General features: G+C 44.9%; 1 protein-coding gene across 1 annotated transcript in view; it reads right to left on the reverse strand.

Moving 5' to 3' along the window:
• CREBL2 (cAMP responsive element binding protein like 2) overlaps nucleotides 1–2,240 on the reverse strand; it is a 29,600-nt gene extending 27,360 nt beyond the window's left edge. The window contains exon 1 of the mRNA XM_061417810.1: nucleotides 1,916–2,240. Within this exon, the coding sequence (XP_061273794.1) occupies nucleotides 1,916–1,930 (15 nt within the window). The 5' untranslated portion in view covers nucleotides 1,931–2,240. The remainder of the gene's footprint in view (nucleotides 1–1,915) is intronic.
• Nucleotides 2,241–16,120: the final 13,880 nt, after the last annotated feature.

The raw sequence follows: 16,120 nt of genomic DNA on the forward strand, positions 1-16,120 counted from the left end.
CTTTTAAAAAGGCCGTTTCATACCGCCTGACTCCTCACAGAGTAGTCCAATCTTGCAGTACATGGCATTTAAATATTACTCATCCATGGCTTCGACATGTATTCAAAGTGAAAGTAGTATATTCACAGAAGCAATATCCATCCACATACATCTGAAATGGATTTCCTTTTCCAAAATCATTAAAGAATAAAGAAACTGCTGGTTTCTGCCACAAAAACAATGAATTAGTAAAGAATGAGAACTCAATTCATTTTGCTTACCTATGAACCATCTAAGAAGTTACTTGTGAATCGTTATGAATAGTCTACTTGCAAATTTTAACCTCACTCTTTTAGGCAAAACCGTAACACCATACCCTCCACTACAGCTTGCTTGTTTTAGAAATAAGTTCTATGTGATTTATAGGCAGGTAAAATAACTCAAAATCCTGGTTTGTTTTTTTTTTTCTTGAATTTATTTGAGATTACTGAAGACTTTGAGAAAGTTATTAAATATTTCAAAGGTTTGAAAAAGAAACAACCAAAAATTCTGTAGAATATACCATGAGAGTCTCCAACCACGGAGACTAAAGACTATGTTAATTTGGCATCCTTTCCCAGCCAGCCGTATCTAGGAAAGACAGTGGATACAGTATTCGGATTTAATTTCAAAATTAACACTGAAAGATCAAGCTAGCAAAGACTGTTATGGAAAATTACCTTCTGATTTTTCTAGAAAAGTTTTAGAACTCCCTGTTTCTGACTTGGAAATCCCACTTCCTATTAGGAGGGCTTTACCCCTTTCCAAGTAAAGGTTCCTAGAGGTGAGTCCTACTTCCAGAGCAGTGCCCTGGGCTGTCCCTGCTGTCACTTTTCTCAGAGCCTCCCACGGGAATAGGAAGAGGAGATGATGGAGAGTAACACAAGCAGCACAGAGAAGATGGAGATTTTTTTCAGCCTCTCTGAGGATGTGTCAAACAAAAACTTAATAGCAGCAAAGTGTTACTGGTTAGGTGGAGGGGGAAAGGGTACCCAAACGAAGGAAAAAGCTCTCAAAAGCAGCATGCCAGAGACAGTGGAAAGTAAAGCAGAGGGAAGGAGTAACTGGCAAATTCTAAGGTCTGATGCCTTAAAGAAAAAAAAGGCGAACTTTCTAAACATTCTAAAACATCAATAAGCTGATGATCAATTAACTGGGCATCACTATCTTCATGACACATAACTAGATGACACTAACGAGTAAAGACAGGAAGGTTATAAACAAACTATATGAATTAACCAATAATGAATATCGTCTGTTATCTTAACGTCGCGGGGATAAGTGACCAGCATAAGCGAAGAGGGAGTGGGCATAGATTAACAAGAAGGAATTTACTTCTTTTCTTGAAGAAGGCTTTCTAGAGGTTAGATTCCAGGCTTTGGACGAATAGCAACAGGAGATTAGCAGAGTGTTCCAACCAACCACAGGAAAATAGCTCAGAGGGGGAGTGAACAGATTATATGAATGGGGCATTGAGTAAAGGAGCCTGAGAGAAGAAAAGGGGACGGTCTAGGGGAACAGGGCCGGTTCAGGGTGCCCTAGTTTAGGTCTCCAATGTGGAAAAAGGCTGGTTGGGGGCAACGGAAGGCAAAAAGAAAAAGCACAGTAGCTTCTTCACTTATCTCGGGAGCATTAGGGTCTGCACCACCTGGAAAAGCTGACCAACAAGCTTGCCCTGAGTGTGATTTTTCCGGAGTGGGCCCTTGTTGGAAGAACGCAGCCCGCTGTTCCCTCAATTCTTGTCTGGGTACCTGGGGTCATAGCTGGAGTCGCAGGGGTGTCTAAGGCAGACGTCTATTGGGTGCTGGGTGGACGGGGCTGAGGCTCAGCGGCGGGACGGGCACTTAGCGACAAGCAGGCGGCGGCGGCAGGGGAGCGTGCAAACCCCAGGACTTACCTTACTGTCATCCATCTCGGCAGACAGGCCGGCCCTCCCCCGGCTCAGCCGGCCTGGTCCGGCCCGGCCCCGCCCCGGGGGAAGAAGGGGATATGGTTCTGACCGCCTCCTCTCGCCTAACAGTTCGGTTCCCTGATGCCACAGTCACGGGGACGAGGGACCAGTTCAGGAATGGCAGAGCGGACCCTGGAGGCGGCCCAGAACGCCTCCCTTCGCTGCCGCCGCCGCCTCCTCCTCCCCCTCCATGACAGGCTCTGGCTGTGTTTACAGACGCCCTGGAGAGCAGCCCAGACCGGAGGGTGGGCTGGAGCGCGTCGCGCGGATTGGCCCGCTCGGCTGCCGTAGCACCGTAGCATTCTGGGGATTGTAGTTTCCCTCCCCGCGGTCTCTGCGCGGTGGACTGGAAAGGAAACTACAATGTCCACAGAGCCTCAGCCAGGCGGCGTCCGTTTTTCTGCCGAGGAGCGCCGAGGGGGCGGAGCTGAAGCTAGGTTTCCCACAGTGCGCGCTCATAAATGTTTGGGTCGGTGGTTTCCAGCGGCCTGGGGACTAGGAGGGGATCGTTGGGACCTAGCAGAGGCAACCCTGAAGGACGGTCCCTGGGAGCAGGCAATCCTCACGGACCCCGAGAAAACCATGAAGATTGTTTATTTTAAAAATTAAGAAACAACACCGCACCCCCACCCCCTAAAAACAACAAAGAATGTGAAATCGTAGATGCTTCTAGAAACCATTTGACAGTTCCTCCCAGTGTTAGACCATATGGCCAAAAACTCCACCGGAAACTACAGTTTGTCCCTTCTGTCCTAGAAGCGTTATTCAAAGTAGTCAACGAATGGAAACAACCCAAATGTTCAACAGTAGATGAACTGATAGGCCCATCCTGGTATTTATATAAAAAAGAATATTCATGATGAATGAGGTTCTGATACCTGCTGCAATGTGGATGAGCCTTGAAAATACACTTAAGAGTAAAAGATGCAGGACACAAAGGGTCGCATATGGTGGATTCCATTTAAATGAACTGTTCAGAATGGGTAAAGAAAAAGTTGGTGAGTGGTTGTCAGGGGCTGGGGTTGGGGAATATAGTGGATGGGGTTGGGGAATATAGTGGATGGGGTTGGGAAATATAGTGGAGGTGGAGGGTGGGGGACCAGGAATGGGGCGTATTGATGGGTATTGGGTTTCTTTTGAGGTGGTGAAACTGTTCTAAAATTGAGTTAGTGATAGCTGCACAACTCAGAGAAAGCAATGGCAACCCATTCCAGTACTCTTGCCTGGAAATTCCCATGGATGGAGGAGCCTGGTAGGCTGCAGTCCATGGGGTCGCAAACAGTCTGACACAACTGAGAGACTTCACTTTGACTTTTCACTTTCATGCATTGGAGAAGGAAATGGCAACCCACTCCAGTATTCTTGCCTGGAAAATCCCAGAGATGGAGGAGCCTGGTAGGCTGCAGTCCATGGGGTCGCGAACAGTGTGACACAACTGAGAGACTTCACTTTCACTTTTCACTTTCATGCATTGGAGAAGGAAATGGCAACCCACTCCAGTATTCTTGCCTGGAAAATCCCAGGGATGGAGGAGCCTGGTAGGCTGCCGTCTATGGGGTCGCACAGAGTCTGACACGACTGAAGCAACTTAGCAGCAGCAACAGCAGCACAACTCTGACTATACTAAAAACTACTGAATTGTATACTTGAAGTGAATATCATGATATGAGAATTTCATCTCAATAATAAATAAGGAAGAATGTTTTGGCATTGTCCACTTTTAGTAAAGTCAGTGGGCTTGTTTTGAACGGTGTTAGGCCATTGAGAGGAGAAGGCAATGGCACCCCACTCCAGTACTCTTGCCTGGAAAATCCCATGGATGGAGGAGCCTGGTAGGCTGCAGTTTATGGGGTCGCTGCTCAACGTTCAGAAAACGAAGATCATGGCATCCGGTCCCACCACTTCATGGGAAATAGATGGGGAAACAGTGGAAACAGTGTCAGACTTTATTTTTCTGGGCTCCAAAATCACTGCAGATGGTGACTGCAGCCATGAAATTAAAAGACGCTTACTCCTTGGAAGGAAAGTTATGACCAACCTAGATAGCATATTCAAAAGCAGAGACATTACTTTGCCAACAAAGGTCCATCTAGTCAAGGCTATGGTTTTTCCAGTGGTCATGTATGGATGTGAGAGTTGGACTGTGAAGAAGGCTGAGCGCCGAAGAATTGATGCTTTTGAACTGTGGTGTTGGAGAAGACTCTTGAGAGTCCCTTGGACTGCAAGGAGATCCAACCAGTCCATTGTGAAGGAGATCAGCCCTGGGATTTCTTTGGAAGGAATGATGCTGAAGCTGAAACTCCAGTACTTTAGCCACCTCATGTGAAGAGTTGACTCATTGGAAAAGACTCTTGATGCTGGGAGGGATTGGGGGCAGGAGGAGAAGGGGACGACAGAGGATGAGATGGCTGGATGGCATCACTGACTCAATGGACGTGAGTCTGAGTGAACTCCGGGAGTTGGTGATGGACAGGGAGGCCTGGCGTGCTGCGATTCATGGGGTCACAAAGAGTTGGATACGACTGAGTGACTAATCTGATCTGATCTGATGAGTTGGACATGACTGAGCGACTTCACTTTCACTTTTCACTTTCATGCATTGGAGAAGGAAATGGCAACCCACTCCAGTGTTCTTGCCTGGAGAATCCCAGGGGCGGGGGAGCCTGGTGGGCTGCCGTCTATGGGGTCGCACAGAGTCGGACATGACTGAAGCGACTTAGCAGCAGCAGCAGCAGGCCATTGAGAACTTGACAAAGACGGTGTCTTCATTAATGTTCTGAAGAATCCTTTGACTCTCTCTTCAGACTCGTACTAAGTGCTTTGCCAAGTCTTTCCTATATTCAAATTGAGGTAGAGTTACCAAATTTAGCAATAAATATATAGGACACTCACATCTGAATTTCAGATAAATACCTGTTTAGTATAAGTATGACCATGCAATATTTGAGACACACTTTTACTTTAAAAAAGTATTCTTTGCTTATCTGAAAGTCAGACTCAACTGGGTGTCTTTTTTTTTTTTTTTAACTTTTTCTTTTGTGTTGGAGTATAGCTGATTAACAGTGATGTGAACTAGTTTCAGATGCACAGCAAAGGGACTCAGCCGTACATATACATGTGTCCATTCTCTTCCAAACTCCCCTCCCATCCAGGCTGCCACATAACATTGAGCAGAGTTCCCTGTGTTCTACAGTAGGTCTTTGTTGTTATCCACTGTAAATAAAGCAGTGTGTACATGTCCACCCCCAACTCCCTAACCATCCCCCCCGTCCCCACCCACCGTAACCATAAGTTCTTTCTCTAAGTCTGTGAGAAAGTGTCTTCTATTTTATCCGACAACTTCAAATTGAGGAAGAATAAAAATAGAAAAGCAGAATCATCTCCATCAAATCTGTGTAACACTTCAGAGGAACTAAAGCAGGTCAGTTCCTCCAAAGTAAATGCCACCTAACAGGTCATGACGTGGGGTTGCCTGGCGTGTTGCAGTCCATGGGCTTATGAGGTGAGGTCTGCCCAGCCGGGACTGTATTCCAGGTAGTCGTAGAGACTCCAGCCACATCCTCTCTGACAGTTAGGGGAGCGCAAGTCTGTGCTCCTGCAGGTTCTCCTCTTCCCTCACCTACTACCCCTTTGGTCTGAGTCCCTTTGTACCTCCTTCTAGCCTCCTCTTCAGCACCCAGTAAAGCCTCAGTCCTCGTCCCCAGCTACCCCCTTGCCCTGCTAAGCCCCCTTTTTGGAGTGGAGCTGCCATTCTTCCAGATTAGTCCTTTGTCACTCTCCCTGCATCCCTGCTGACAATTGCCAGCCCCTCAGGAAGGAGGACTAAAGACCTTTTGAGCCAGGTAGTGAAAATTTGAACACTCCCAGGGAAGTAGTGTGTACACCAGATTCAGGAGAGTGATTTTCTATAGGGAGGGAGAGAGGAACTAGATGGAGAAGGTCTTGGGGTGGTTAGTTGCATATTTAACTTTTTTTTTTTTCAGCCGTTCCAGGTCTTAGTTGCAGTATGTGGGATATAGTTCCCCAGCCAGGGATCAAACCTGGGCCCCCTGCATTGAGAGCGTGGAGTCTTAGCCATTGGACCACCAGGGAAGTCCCCAGATACAACTTTTAAAGAGATGGAGCAAATATATGAAATCTCTTGGTGGAGGTACAGTGTATTGTTTCCTTCATATTTCTGTATGTTTGAAATATTACACAGTTAGAATAGGACTTTAAATTTAAAAAAACTATAAACACTTTAGAAAGTGTGGAAATATGTTAAATTATTTACTAAAAACTTAATTTATAAAAACAAACCTCAGGAGACTTCCCTAGAAGTCCAGTGGTTAAGACTGCACCTTCCAATGCAGGGGATGTGGTCCGATCCCTGGTTGGGAAGCTAGGATCACACATGTCTTGAGGCCCAAAACACCAGAACTTAAAACAGGAGCAATATTGTAACAAATTCAGTAACAGTGGTCCACATCGGGAATTTGCTGTATGACTCAGGGAACTCATGGAGAAGGAAATGGCAGCCCACTCCAGTATTATTGGCTGGAGAATTCCGTGGACAGAGTCTGTAGCCTGGTGGACTGCAGTTCATGGGGTCGCAAAGAGTTGAACACGACTGAGGCAACTTAGCACACAGGGAACTCAAACTGGGGCTCTGTAACACCTAGAAGCATGGGATAGGGTTGGTGGTGGGAGGAGGCTCAAGAGAGAGCGGACGTGTATATCTATGGCCGATGCGTATTCGTGTATGGCAGAAACCAACACAATACTGTAATTATCCTTCAGTTTACAATAAATTTTTTTAAAAAAAGAATAAAGATGAAAAAAAGGTCCACATCAAAAAAATCTTTAAAAAAAACTCTGAATTGTATCATAAGATAAGACTTGGTAAAGAGAATAATACTTTGGCCACCTAATGTGAGTAGCCAACTCATTTCGAAGAGACCCTGCCTGATGCTAGGAAAGACTGAAGGCAGAAGAGGGCGACAGAGGATGAGATGGTTAGATGGCATCACTGATTCAGTGGACATGAATGTGGGCAAACTCTGGGAGATGGTAAGGGACAGGGAAGCCTGGCATGCTGCAGTCCATGGGGTCGCAAAGAGTTGGACATGACTGAGCGACTGAACAATAAAGGGAATAAAATCTTATGAAGGAGTGCTGTGTTAAAATATGTTAATCATTTGCTGAGAAATACCCAGAATTGGTAACAAAGAGGTGAGAAAGGACAAAAGAAGGTATTTGCTTCTGTACATTTTAATCCTCAAGGAGTCTATAATCCAGGAAGGAGAAAGTCACACACACACAGGAGACTAGGAACAACCACTGAACGGTACAGTCCGAGTTTAATGTCTCTGTGTTAAGTGGTTCAGAGTGGGTAGGGAGAGCCAAGCATCAGGCTGATTCAGAGGAAAGGAAAAGTGAACCGAACACTTTTTTTTTTTTAAGGAGTGGGAGGAAGCTTAGATGAAGACTCATATCTCAGGGTCCTGGGCATATTTTATATCCATGCTTTGCAGTCTTTTTGTCCTATATTGCCTTCTCAAAGAGAACCTGTTTAAGCATGCAATTCCTTTAAAACATGCATATAATTTTCTCCTCCCTGCCCTCTCCATCCCTCCCTCCCCAGCACACACACACACTGCCAGGCTTTTCATGTACTCTCAGAAAAGTGAAAGTGAAAGTCACTCAGTCATGTCCGACTCTTTGTGACTCCATGGACAGTCCATGGAATTCTCCAGGCCAGAATACGGGAGTGGGTTCTCCAGGGGATCTTCCCAACCCAGGGATCAAACCTAGGTCTCCTGCAAGCAGATTCTTTACCATGTGAGCCATCAGGGAGGCCCATCAGACAATCCACATAGAGGCACTGATGGCCTGTGGTGTATTTTCTCTGCTGCTGCTGGGGAGTTCCTTGTAGTGAATTCCTAAGCACCATGGCACACACCCACTCCCACTCGATCTGCATGCCTTCCATGCCCTCATCTCTCTCTTTCTCCTGTTCCCATTACTGCTTGGCTAAAAGAGCACAGGTGTCCAAACAGAGTCAAGATGATCTTGTTACTCCCTGGGCCACATGGGCCTGCTTGGCACATAGCCCCTGGGGAACGTCAGAGAGAAAGGAAGCTCATTAAAATAGCTTGTTGGCCTCCAACTGGCTTTCGATTAAGTTTGACACATGAGTCTAAGAATTTAAAAATTCTCCAGCCCTTTCCTAACGTTCAGTGGAAATAAAAATTGGTTGATTCAATTCTGGCATGCAAATTGGTGCTAGACCCATTTCCAATCTAGAAATAGTAATAATGAACAAGAAAACCTGCCAAGAAAGAAGGAAAGGTGTTTGTGAAATCTACCATGGTAACCTCTGACCCACCTTAAGACACACCATACATTTGGGGAAGTAGGTATCCTGGAGTCACCCCAGAAGTGACCCGTCATTACTTCTCTGTCCCTGGCCTTTCTTTTCAAAGAGTTGTTTGTCTGTGGCTGAGTGATCAAGATTTTCAAAATGCAGCAGAGTTATATGGTGAATTTGTGGATAGTCGCAAATATGACACAGAGACCCAGAAAGAAAAGGAGGAAAACTATTCAAAGAAAAAACAAAACAAAACCACTGATTGAAGAGAGGCAGGGGGTGGCATGAGATTAAGTGAGGAGGGTAAAGGAACAAAAATTAACCTCATTTAGAAACCACAAACAAGGGTAACAGTACGATATTCTGCACTCAGGAATGCCATGGCTACGTGGATATGTAAATATGGCACTAGAACAACAGAGCGTTATTGCCGCTGATATGGTACTCTTCAGAGGTACAGAGAAAAAGTGGGTGGGTCATGTGAAATTCATGAAATGCTTGAGGTGAACTCACTGTTGAAGTATTAGTCCTCTGTTTTGTTTGGTGTGTGGTTTTCTTTTTCCCCAATGTATTTTATAGATAAGTATTCCTCTGTGCTTTTTGTTTCTGAAAAGTTTGACTTTATTGTCATGAAGCTATAAAATATTCCATCTCAAAAGTTTGGTTTTGTTCTAAAGGCATTTTGCGAAATGCCCCTCCCCCTTTTGCCCACACGGACAAATATGCCTACATTTGCATACAGCACAGTACCTACTTACTCTCTGCACTGGTTAGAAAGTCCAGAAGTAAGAGCCTAAAGGAACATTTTCAGAATGAGTACATAATTCAGCTTCTAGCTTGTTAGCAGGAGCAAAAGAAATAAGACCAAGAAGGACTAAAAAGTCTGTTGATGAGGAAGGAAAAAAAGCTCTGATCAGCATAAAAATAAGGAAGAGAAAATGAAGCTCAAGGAACCAAAACCTTCCCTGCTCAAACTTTCCCTTACCTCTTCCCCTTCACCAACGTACTGAAACTGTCACCTCCAACTCAACAACTTTTCTCAGTGTCATCCCAACTACCGTTTCTACTGAAAATAACTAAGTCTTATAAAACTCTCAGGCGGGAAAGAATAAAGTGTACCCATGTTTGCAGAAAAAAATGGAAAATATACTTATTTGGCCAATAAGCAGCTCTTTAAGACTAAGCTACCCCTTCTAAGAGATGACTTGCTAAGCATCGCTATTAGTCATTGACACTTTAGTATGAATGTGGTGGTGCTTTTTTTTTTTTTTTGGCCTCATACTTGCTACCTAAAGATTAGGTTTAGGTTTGGGAGTAAAGAGGAGTATATATACAGTTCTGAAGGATAGGCGTTCTAAGAAGGGGAGAGATCTGGGTAGACCTGATTGCTATGCTATGGCTTTGAGCTTTTAAAGAGCAGCCAAGTAGACCCTGGATGCCTGTGGAGGTTAGGACAGAGACAGATGAAGAGCCAACAGTTAATGACCAGGTACCTTCTTTCACAAATCTCCTGAGGATTTACCCAACAGACACACATAAGACAAGCACATTTTATTCTACCGACTCAAACCTGAAGATGCTTAAACTTACCATGGCACTTGTGATAGAGTAAGTAAAAAACAAAACAAAAGAAACTCAGCCTGCGTTTTTGCTTAGAAACTTAAAACAAAACAAAAAAAACCCACCTTCCATCAAAGTTCACTTTTGAGGTTGTTTCCAGTATAAGTTTTAGTAAACCCCGAGTTGTTTGCTGAATGGAAATCTGACAGGGCTCCTCTTCCAGGTCTTGCATTTTTAAGGAAAAAAAGATTGGAATCCTGGTTAATCCAGGAGGAAGCTTGGTTTTAGTACCTGTGACTTCAGAAGGTCAGCAGGGGACCCATTTCTTATTTTACGAAGTGACTTCTCCAAATTTTGCTTCAGTTTTCTCCATTTCTAAGAGAGAGGAAAAAAAAAAAAGCAGTCAAATTTACCCCGGGGCCCTATCAGACTTACTTTAAAAAAATATAGAATTTCAAAATAATTTATTTCTTTTTGGCTGTGCTGGATCGTCATTGCTGCGTGCGGGCTTTCTCTAGCAAGCAGGGGTTACTCTGTAGTGTGTGAGCTTCTCATTTCGCTGGCTTCTCTTGTAGAGCACAGGCTCTATAGCGCAAGCTCAGTAGTTGTGGCACACAAGCTCAGTTGCCCCGAAGCATGTGGGATCTTCCCCGACAAGTGATCAACCCAGCATCCCTTGTATTGCACGCTGGACCATGAGGGAAGCCTCCAGACTTATGGCCCGCCAGATGTTTTTAAAAGCCACGAACTATTTATGAGGACTTAAGTATTAATATTTCCTATCTCTCAGTATTATCTACTGCTGGAAGTAAATACCTTTGACTCTTTCTGTCATTACTTCTAACATTACAGATATTGTAATTTTTCTATTTGGTATCACATATCTTCCTTTGGGCTTCCCAGGTGGCACTAGTGGTAAAGAACCCGCCTGCCAATGCAGGAGACACAAGAGATGTGGGTTTGATCCCTGGGTCAGGAAGATCCCCTGGAGGAGGGCATGGCAACCCACTCCAGTGTTCTTGCCTGAGAATCCCCTGGACAGAGGAGTCTGGTGGGCTACAGTCCATGGGGTCCCAAAGAGTCAGACAGGACTGAAGCAACTTAGCATCATGCATCTTCATTTATTTTTGACTCGTTTACATGTTTAAGAATTTTTTACAGCATATTTTCAATTCCTTTAAAGCCTTCCTTATCTACACAAGAAGTCTTCCATTCCAGGATATATCTTTAAACCTTTTCACTTGTGATAGGGTTGTTTCCAAAAACATTTTAGCCTGAATATGGTTAATGTCAATCTTCTTTGGTCAATACAGTGTTACTTGAATGGGACAGCACCTAATTTTGTGAGAATATTAGAGGACTTTCCTGGTGGTCCAGTGGCTAAGACTCCGAGCTCCCAATGCAAGGGACACAGGTTCGATCCCTGTTCCGGGAACCAAGGTCCAGCATGCCACATGGCACAGCCAAAACAAAACGAAAAACCACAAACACAAAATGAAGGTAGCGTGCAATGTAGGCATGTAAGAGTCTTAAAAGAGTTTGGCGCTGTCCCTCTCCTGACGCTCCTGCTGTTCTCACAGTGATGAGAGTCAAGGCATGAACAGCAGCCCCCCTCCTTCCACTTGTTACCAGCAGTCCATACGTGTCATTTCAGATTTTACAGATTTACTTTACATTTCGGCTCTCGCCTCTAGCTGTTTCTCTACAGGAGAAGAGAAAGTACTTTTGTCCTAAGTGACGCTGCCTTAGACCAGCCTGCCACGCTGTAGCGAGGCCAGCAAGATGGCCTCGCCCGGGCAGGCGCACACGCCGTCGGGGGCTGTGCACGGAATGCCCGTCGTCTGCCGCAGTGTCCGGCGCCTCTGGCCTCAGCGTGGACTCTGACCCTCTCCTCTGTGCCTCACCCTTGCCCCTTTCTCACACGGTTCCTGCCTGGTGTTCTGTTGTTCTTGCTGTTTCATGTTTTCAGACAGTGAGTCCTGAGAAGGAGTTATCCGTTCCCTACACCTGTAGGATTGTCTCAGGTTTGTTTTGTCTTGGAAAACTCCAGGCCTTCTGCTGTGTTGCCCTCCGATTGCCTCCTTTCCCGCTCAGCTCGGAAAGTGTCTGTTGATCAGCTCTGTTCTGGCTGCTGCAGGTAAGACTCAGATACAGGTGGCTCTGTTCCTGCCCAGTCACAGCTTCCAGACAGGGTCACACCTCCTTCATAGTAACCGCTACCCTCCCAACCCTCCCGTATATCCACCTCAGAGGCCTGGAGGTAAGATGGGAGTGGTCCTGGCTGCTCTGCCCAACAGTTGCATTTCCTCCCCACCTCCCATCCCTTCACTCATTCACACTTCTTTTCTCCCTAGTTTCTACCCCTACATCAAGATCCACTTCTGTCCTGGCCACCGAAGCAGCCCTTGACACCCAGTCCAGCTCTGCCTTCCTTCAGGTTGGGGAAGAGCTAACTGGGCATCTCTCCAGGTGCCGGCAGAGCAGCTCAGGCAATCAAAGTGCTAAGGTACCCGAGTTGCCAAGCTTTGAAGAGGCAGTTTGTTGGGGGCAGGGTTGGGGGGTGGGGAGGGGGGATGAAGCTGGTGATGGAACTTCTCAAGGGAGCTGCCTGCCCAGATTTCCCTCTTAAATGTTTCTAGCTAACAGGTGGTCCCTCCACTGGAAGTAAATTCCTGGGTATTTTTACCCAACACCTCATAAACAAAATGGCAATGCTATTGGCTATGTCATACAACCAGGCGTATTGAATCATGTCCCCATTCATCAATTTGCCAAACAAAGCAGGTTGCTATCTGAGCTTGTTTGGAGAGAGGCTAACTATGGGAAGGAAGAAAAACTCAGGCATCTGCCTACACGTACACTGTCAAGATTTAAATGATAGATGTGCTCAGTGGTATCCAACTCTTTGTGACCCCATGAACTACAGCCCACCAAGTTCCTCTGTCCATGGGATTTTCCAGGCAAGAATACTGGAGTGGGTTGCCATTTCCTTCTCCAGGGAAATGATACATACAGGATGACTTGGTGCATTTTTAAGTGACCCTTTCCCTACAGAAGACTGCACTGGCAGCATGGTTGACACTCTAGTCATTGTTATGAGAACCGCACTATAATGCCTTGGGGAGGCCTGTTGCACTGGAACTGAGGTAGGGAGGAGATGGAACCCAAGAGAGATGCAGAATGTATCCAGAGGATAACTGATTTATTTTTTTTTAAAGGCATTTTATTTTTTAAAGTCTTTATTGAATTTGTTAAAATACTGCTTCTGTTTTATATTTCAGTGTTTCTTTTGGCATGTGGAATCTTAGCTCCCTGACCAGGGATCGCACCCGTATCCCCTGCATTGGAAGGTTAAAGTTTTAACCACTGGACCATCCATGTTTTATAAATCCATCCATTCATTTAAAAACACATTGAGCAGCTCTCATTAGGCCTTGTGCTGTATGCTAGACACACCAAGATTCACGAGGCTTACACGCTGATGGGGGATTCTCTATGTATGTGCAGGATAGTGTGTTAAGTGTGATAATAAAGGTACACATAAAATATAGAGGGGATCTAGGGGGTGTCTTTCCTGAAGAGCTCATTTCTGAGCCAGGTCTCAAAGGATGAGTATAAAGCAAGAAAAGATACATTTTCAAAGGCATCTTGGTGTGAAATTTACAATGGGGAACCCACACATAATTTGGTTTGAGTGTAATTCAGGCTTCTCAGGAGCTGGGAAGAGCAGTGTCAAGAGCTCGGGCCAAATGTATACAGGAGCTAGATGATGAAGCACATTGAATGTCTAGCTTGGGAGTAGGGACTTAATGTGAAGGTGCTTGGGAGCCACTGGACTTCCCAGGTGGCGCTAGTGGTAAAGAAAGTGAAGTTGCTCAGTCGTGTCTGACTCTGTGACCCCATGGACTGTAGCCCACCAGACTCCTCCGTCCATGGGATCTTCCAGGCAAGAATACTCGAGTGGGTTGCCATTTCCTTTTCCAGGAGACCTTCCTGACCCAGGGATTGAACTCAGGTCTCCCACATTGCAGGCAGATGCTTTACCGTCTGAGCCACCAAGGAAGTCCTAGTGGTAAAGAAGCTGCCTACCAATACCAGAGACATAAGAGACTCTGGTGGGGAAGATCCCCTGGAGGAGAATATGGCAACCCACTCCAGTATTCTTGCCTGGAGAATCCCATGGACAAAGGAGCCTGGCAGGCTACAGTCCATGAAGTCACAAAGGCTAAAGCAGTTTAGCACAGGAGCCACTGAGAGTTTAAGCAAGAGAGTGACAAATCTGGGGGAAATTGACTGTTTCACATGCAGTTGGCAGCTCCTCAGTATCTGTTATTTTATGATATTAAAAAAAGTAATTTTATTTACTTTTGGCTGTGCTGGGTCTTTGTTGCTGTGCAGGCTTCTCTCTAGCTATAGTGAGTGGGGACTATTTTTCATTGTAGTACACGGGCTCTTCATTCCAGTGGCTTCTCTTGTGGAGCACGGGCTCTAGGCATGTGGGCTTCAGTAGTTGCGGTTCCTGGGCTCTAGAGCACAGGCTCAGTAGTTGTGGTTCGTGGGCTTAGTTGTTCCGAAGCCTGTGGGATCTTCCCAGATCAGAAATCTGACTCATGTCTCCTGCATTGGCAGGCGGATTCTTTACCACTGAGCCACCAGAGAAGCCCCCGTACTTTTTTTTTTAATATTGATTTATTTGGCTGCACCAGGTTTTACTTGCTGCACACAAGATCTTTGATCTTTGTTGTGGCATGAGGGGTATTTAGTTGCGGCTTGCAAACTCTTAGTTGTGGCAGGTGGGATCTAGTTCCCTTCCCAGTTAGATCAAATTTGGGGTCCCCTGCATTGGAAATTCAGAGTCTTAGCCACTGGACCACCAGGAAAGTTCCTATTTTATAATATTTTATTATATTATGTCATACTTGTAATATATGTATTACAGCAGATGTATATCACCAGGAAGAAATGGATGGGCAGATAGAATGCTAGACAGAGAAACTGAATTTAGAATCTTTCATTTATTCAATAGAGTTGAAAATATATTATTTAAGAGAGGTGGAAAACTAAAACTCTGTGTTTTCCACAGAAACTTTCCTTAAACAGATGGTATTTCTCTTTTTCATTTGTAAAAGTAAAAAAAAAAAAAAAAAAGTAGCTTTTTATTTCAAAGTTAGTATTTGCCCATGGTTAAAATATCCCAATAGCAAAGAAGATTGTAAGGTAAAAAGTAAAATTTCCAGACACACTTTCTAGAGTTAACCATTGTCTAGCCTTCCAGAAATGTTGAACACACTACAAAGAGTAGAAGTACCTTCCTCTCATTTTTACATGCTGCTGCTGCTGCTGCTAAGTCTCTTCAGTCGTGTCTGACTCTGTGCGACCCCATAGACGGCAGCCCACCAGGCTCCTCCGTCCCTGGGATTCTCCAGGCAAGAACACTGGAGTGGGTTGCCATTTCCTTCTCCAATGCATGAAATTGAAAAGTGAAAGCGAAGTCACTCAGTCATGTCCGACTCCTAGCGACCCCATGAACTGCAGCCTATTAGGCTCCTCCGTCCATGGGATTTTCCAGGCAAGAGTACTGGAGTGGGGTGCCATTACCTTCTCTGTCATTTTTACATAGATGGTATTAAATTACACTGTTGTGCACATTTTTCAATTAACAATATGTACTGGACATGACTCCATTGTCATTGAATGTGGAACTCTCTCCTTCCTTCAGTCTTGGTTTTCTTTCCTTTCTTTCAGAATGTACTTTTTGTTTTCCTCTTTATTTTTACTGCTGCTGCTGCTGCTAAGTCACTTCAGTCATGTCTGACTCTGTGCGACCCCATAGGCGTCAGCCCACCAGGCTCCCCCATCCCTGGGATTCTCAAGGCAAGAACACTGGAGTGGCTTGCCATTTCCCTCTCCAATGCATGAAAGTGAAAAGTGAAAGTGAAGTCACTCAGTCGTGTGCAACTAAACAATAAAAAAATACACAACTTTGATTATACATCTTTCTGTTCCTGTGTGACTGTTATCTGTAGGACAGATTCCTAGAAGAAGAACCTCTAGATTAAGTATTTAAACCCTTGAATTTTGGCAGGTTACTGCCAAGGTTTCCTCAGAAAGAGTTACAAAGTATTTATTTCCACCAGAAATTTCCATTTCGTGTATGTTTCCTCACCAGACAACATGGTTTGTTATCACACTTTTAAAGTTTTGCCAACTCAATATATTAAAAATTGGTATCTTGCTGATAC

The sequence above is a fragment of the Bos javanicus genome, chromosome 5, assembly GCF_032452875.1.
Source record: "Bos javanicus breed banteng chromosome 5, ARS-OSU_banteng_1.0, whole genome shotgun sequence".
NCBI classification, from domain to species: Eukaryota; Metazoa; Chordata; class Mammalia; order Artiodactyla; family Bovidae; genus Bos; species Bos javanicus.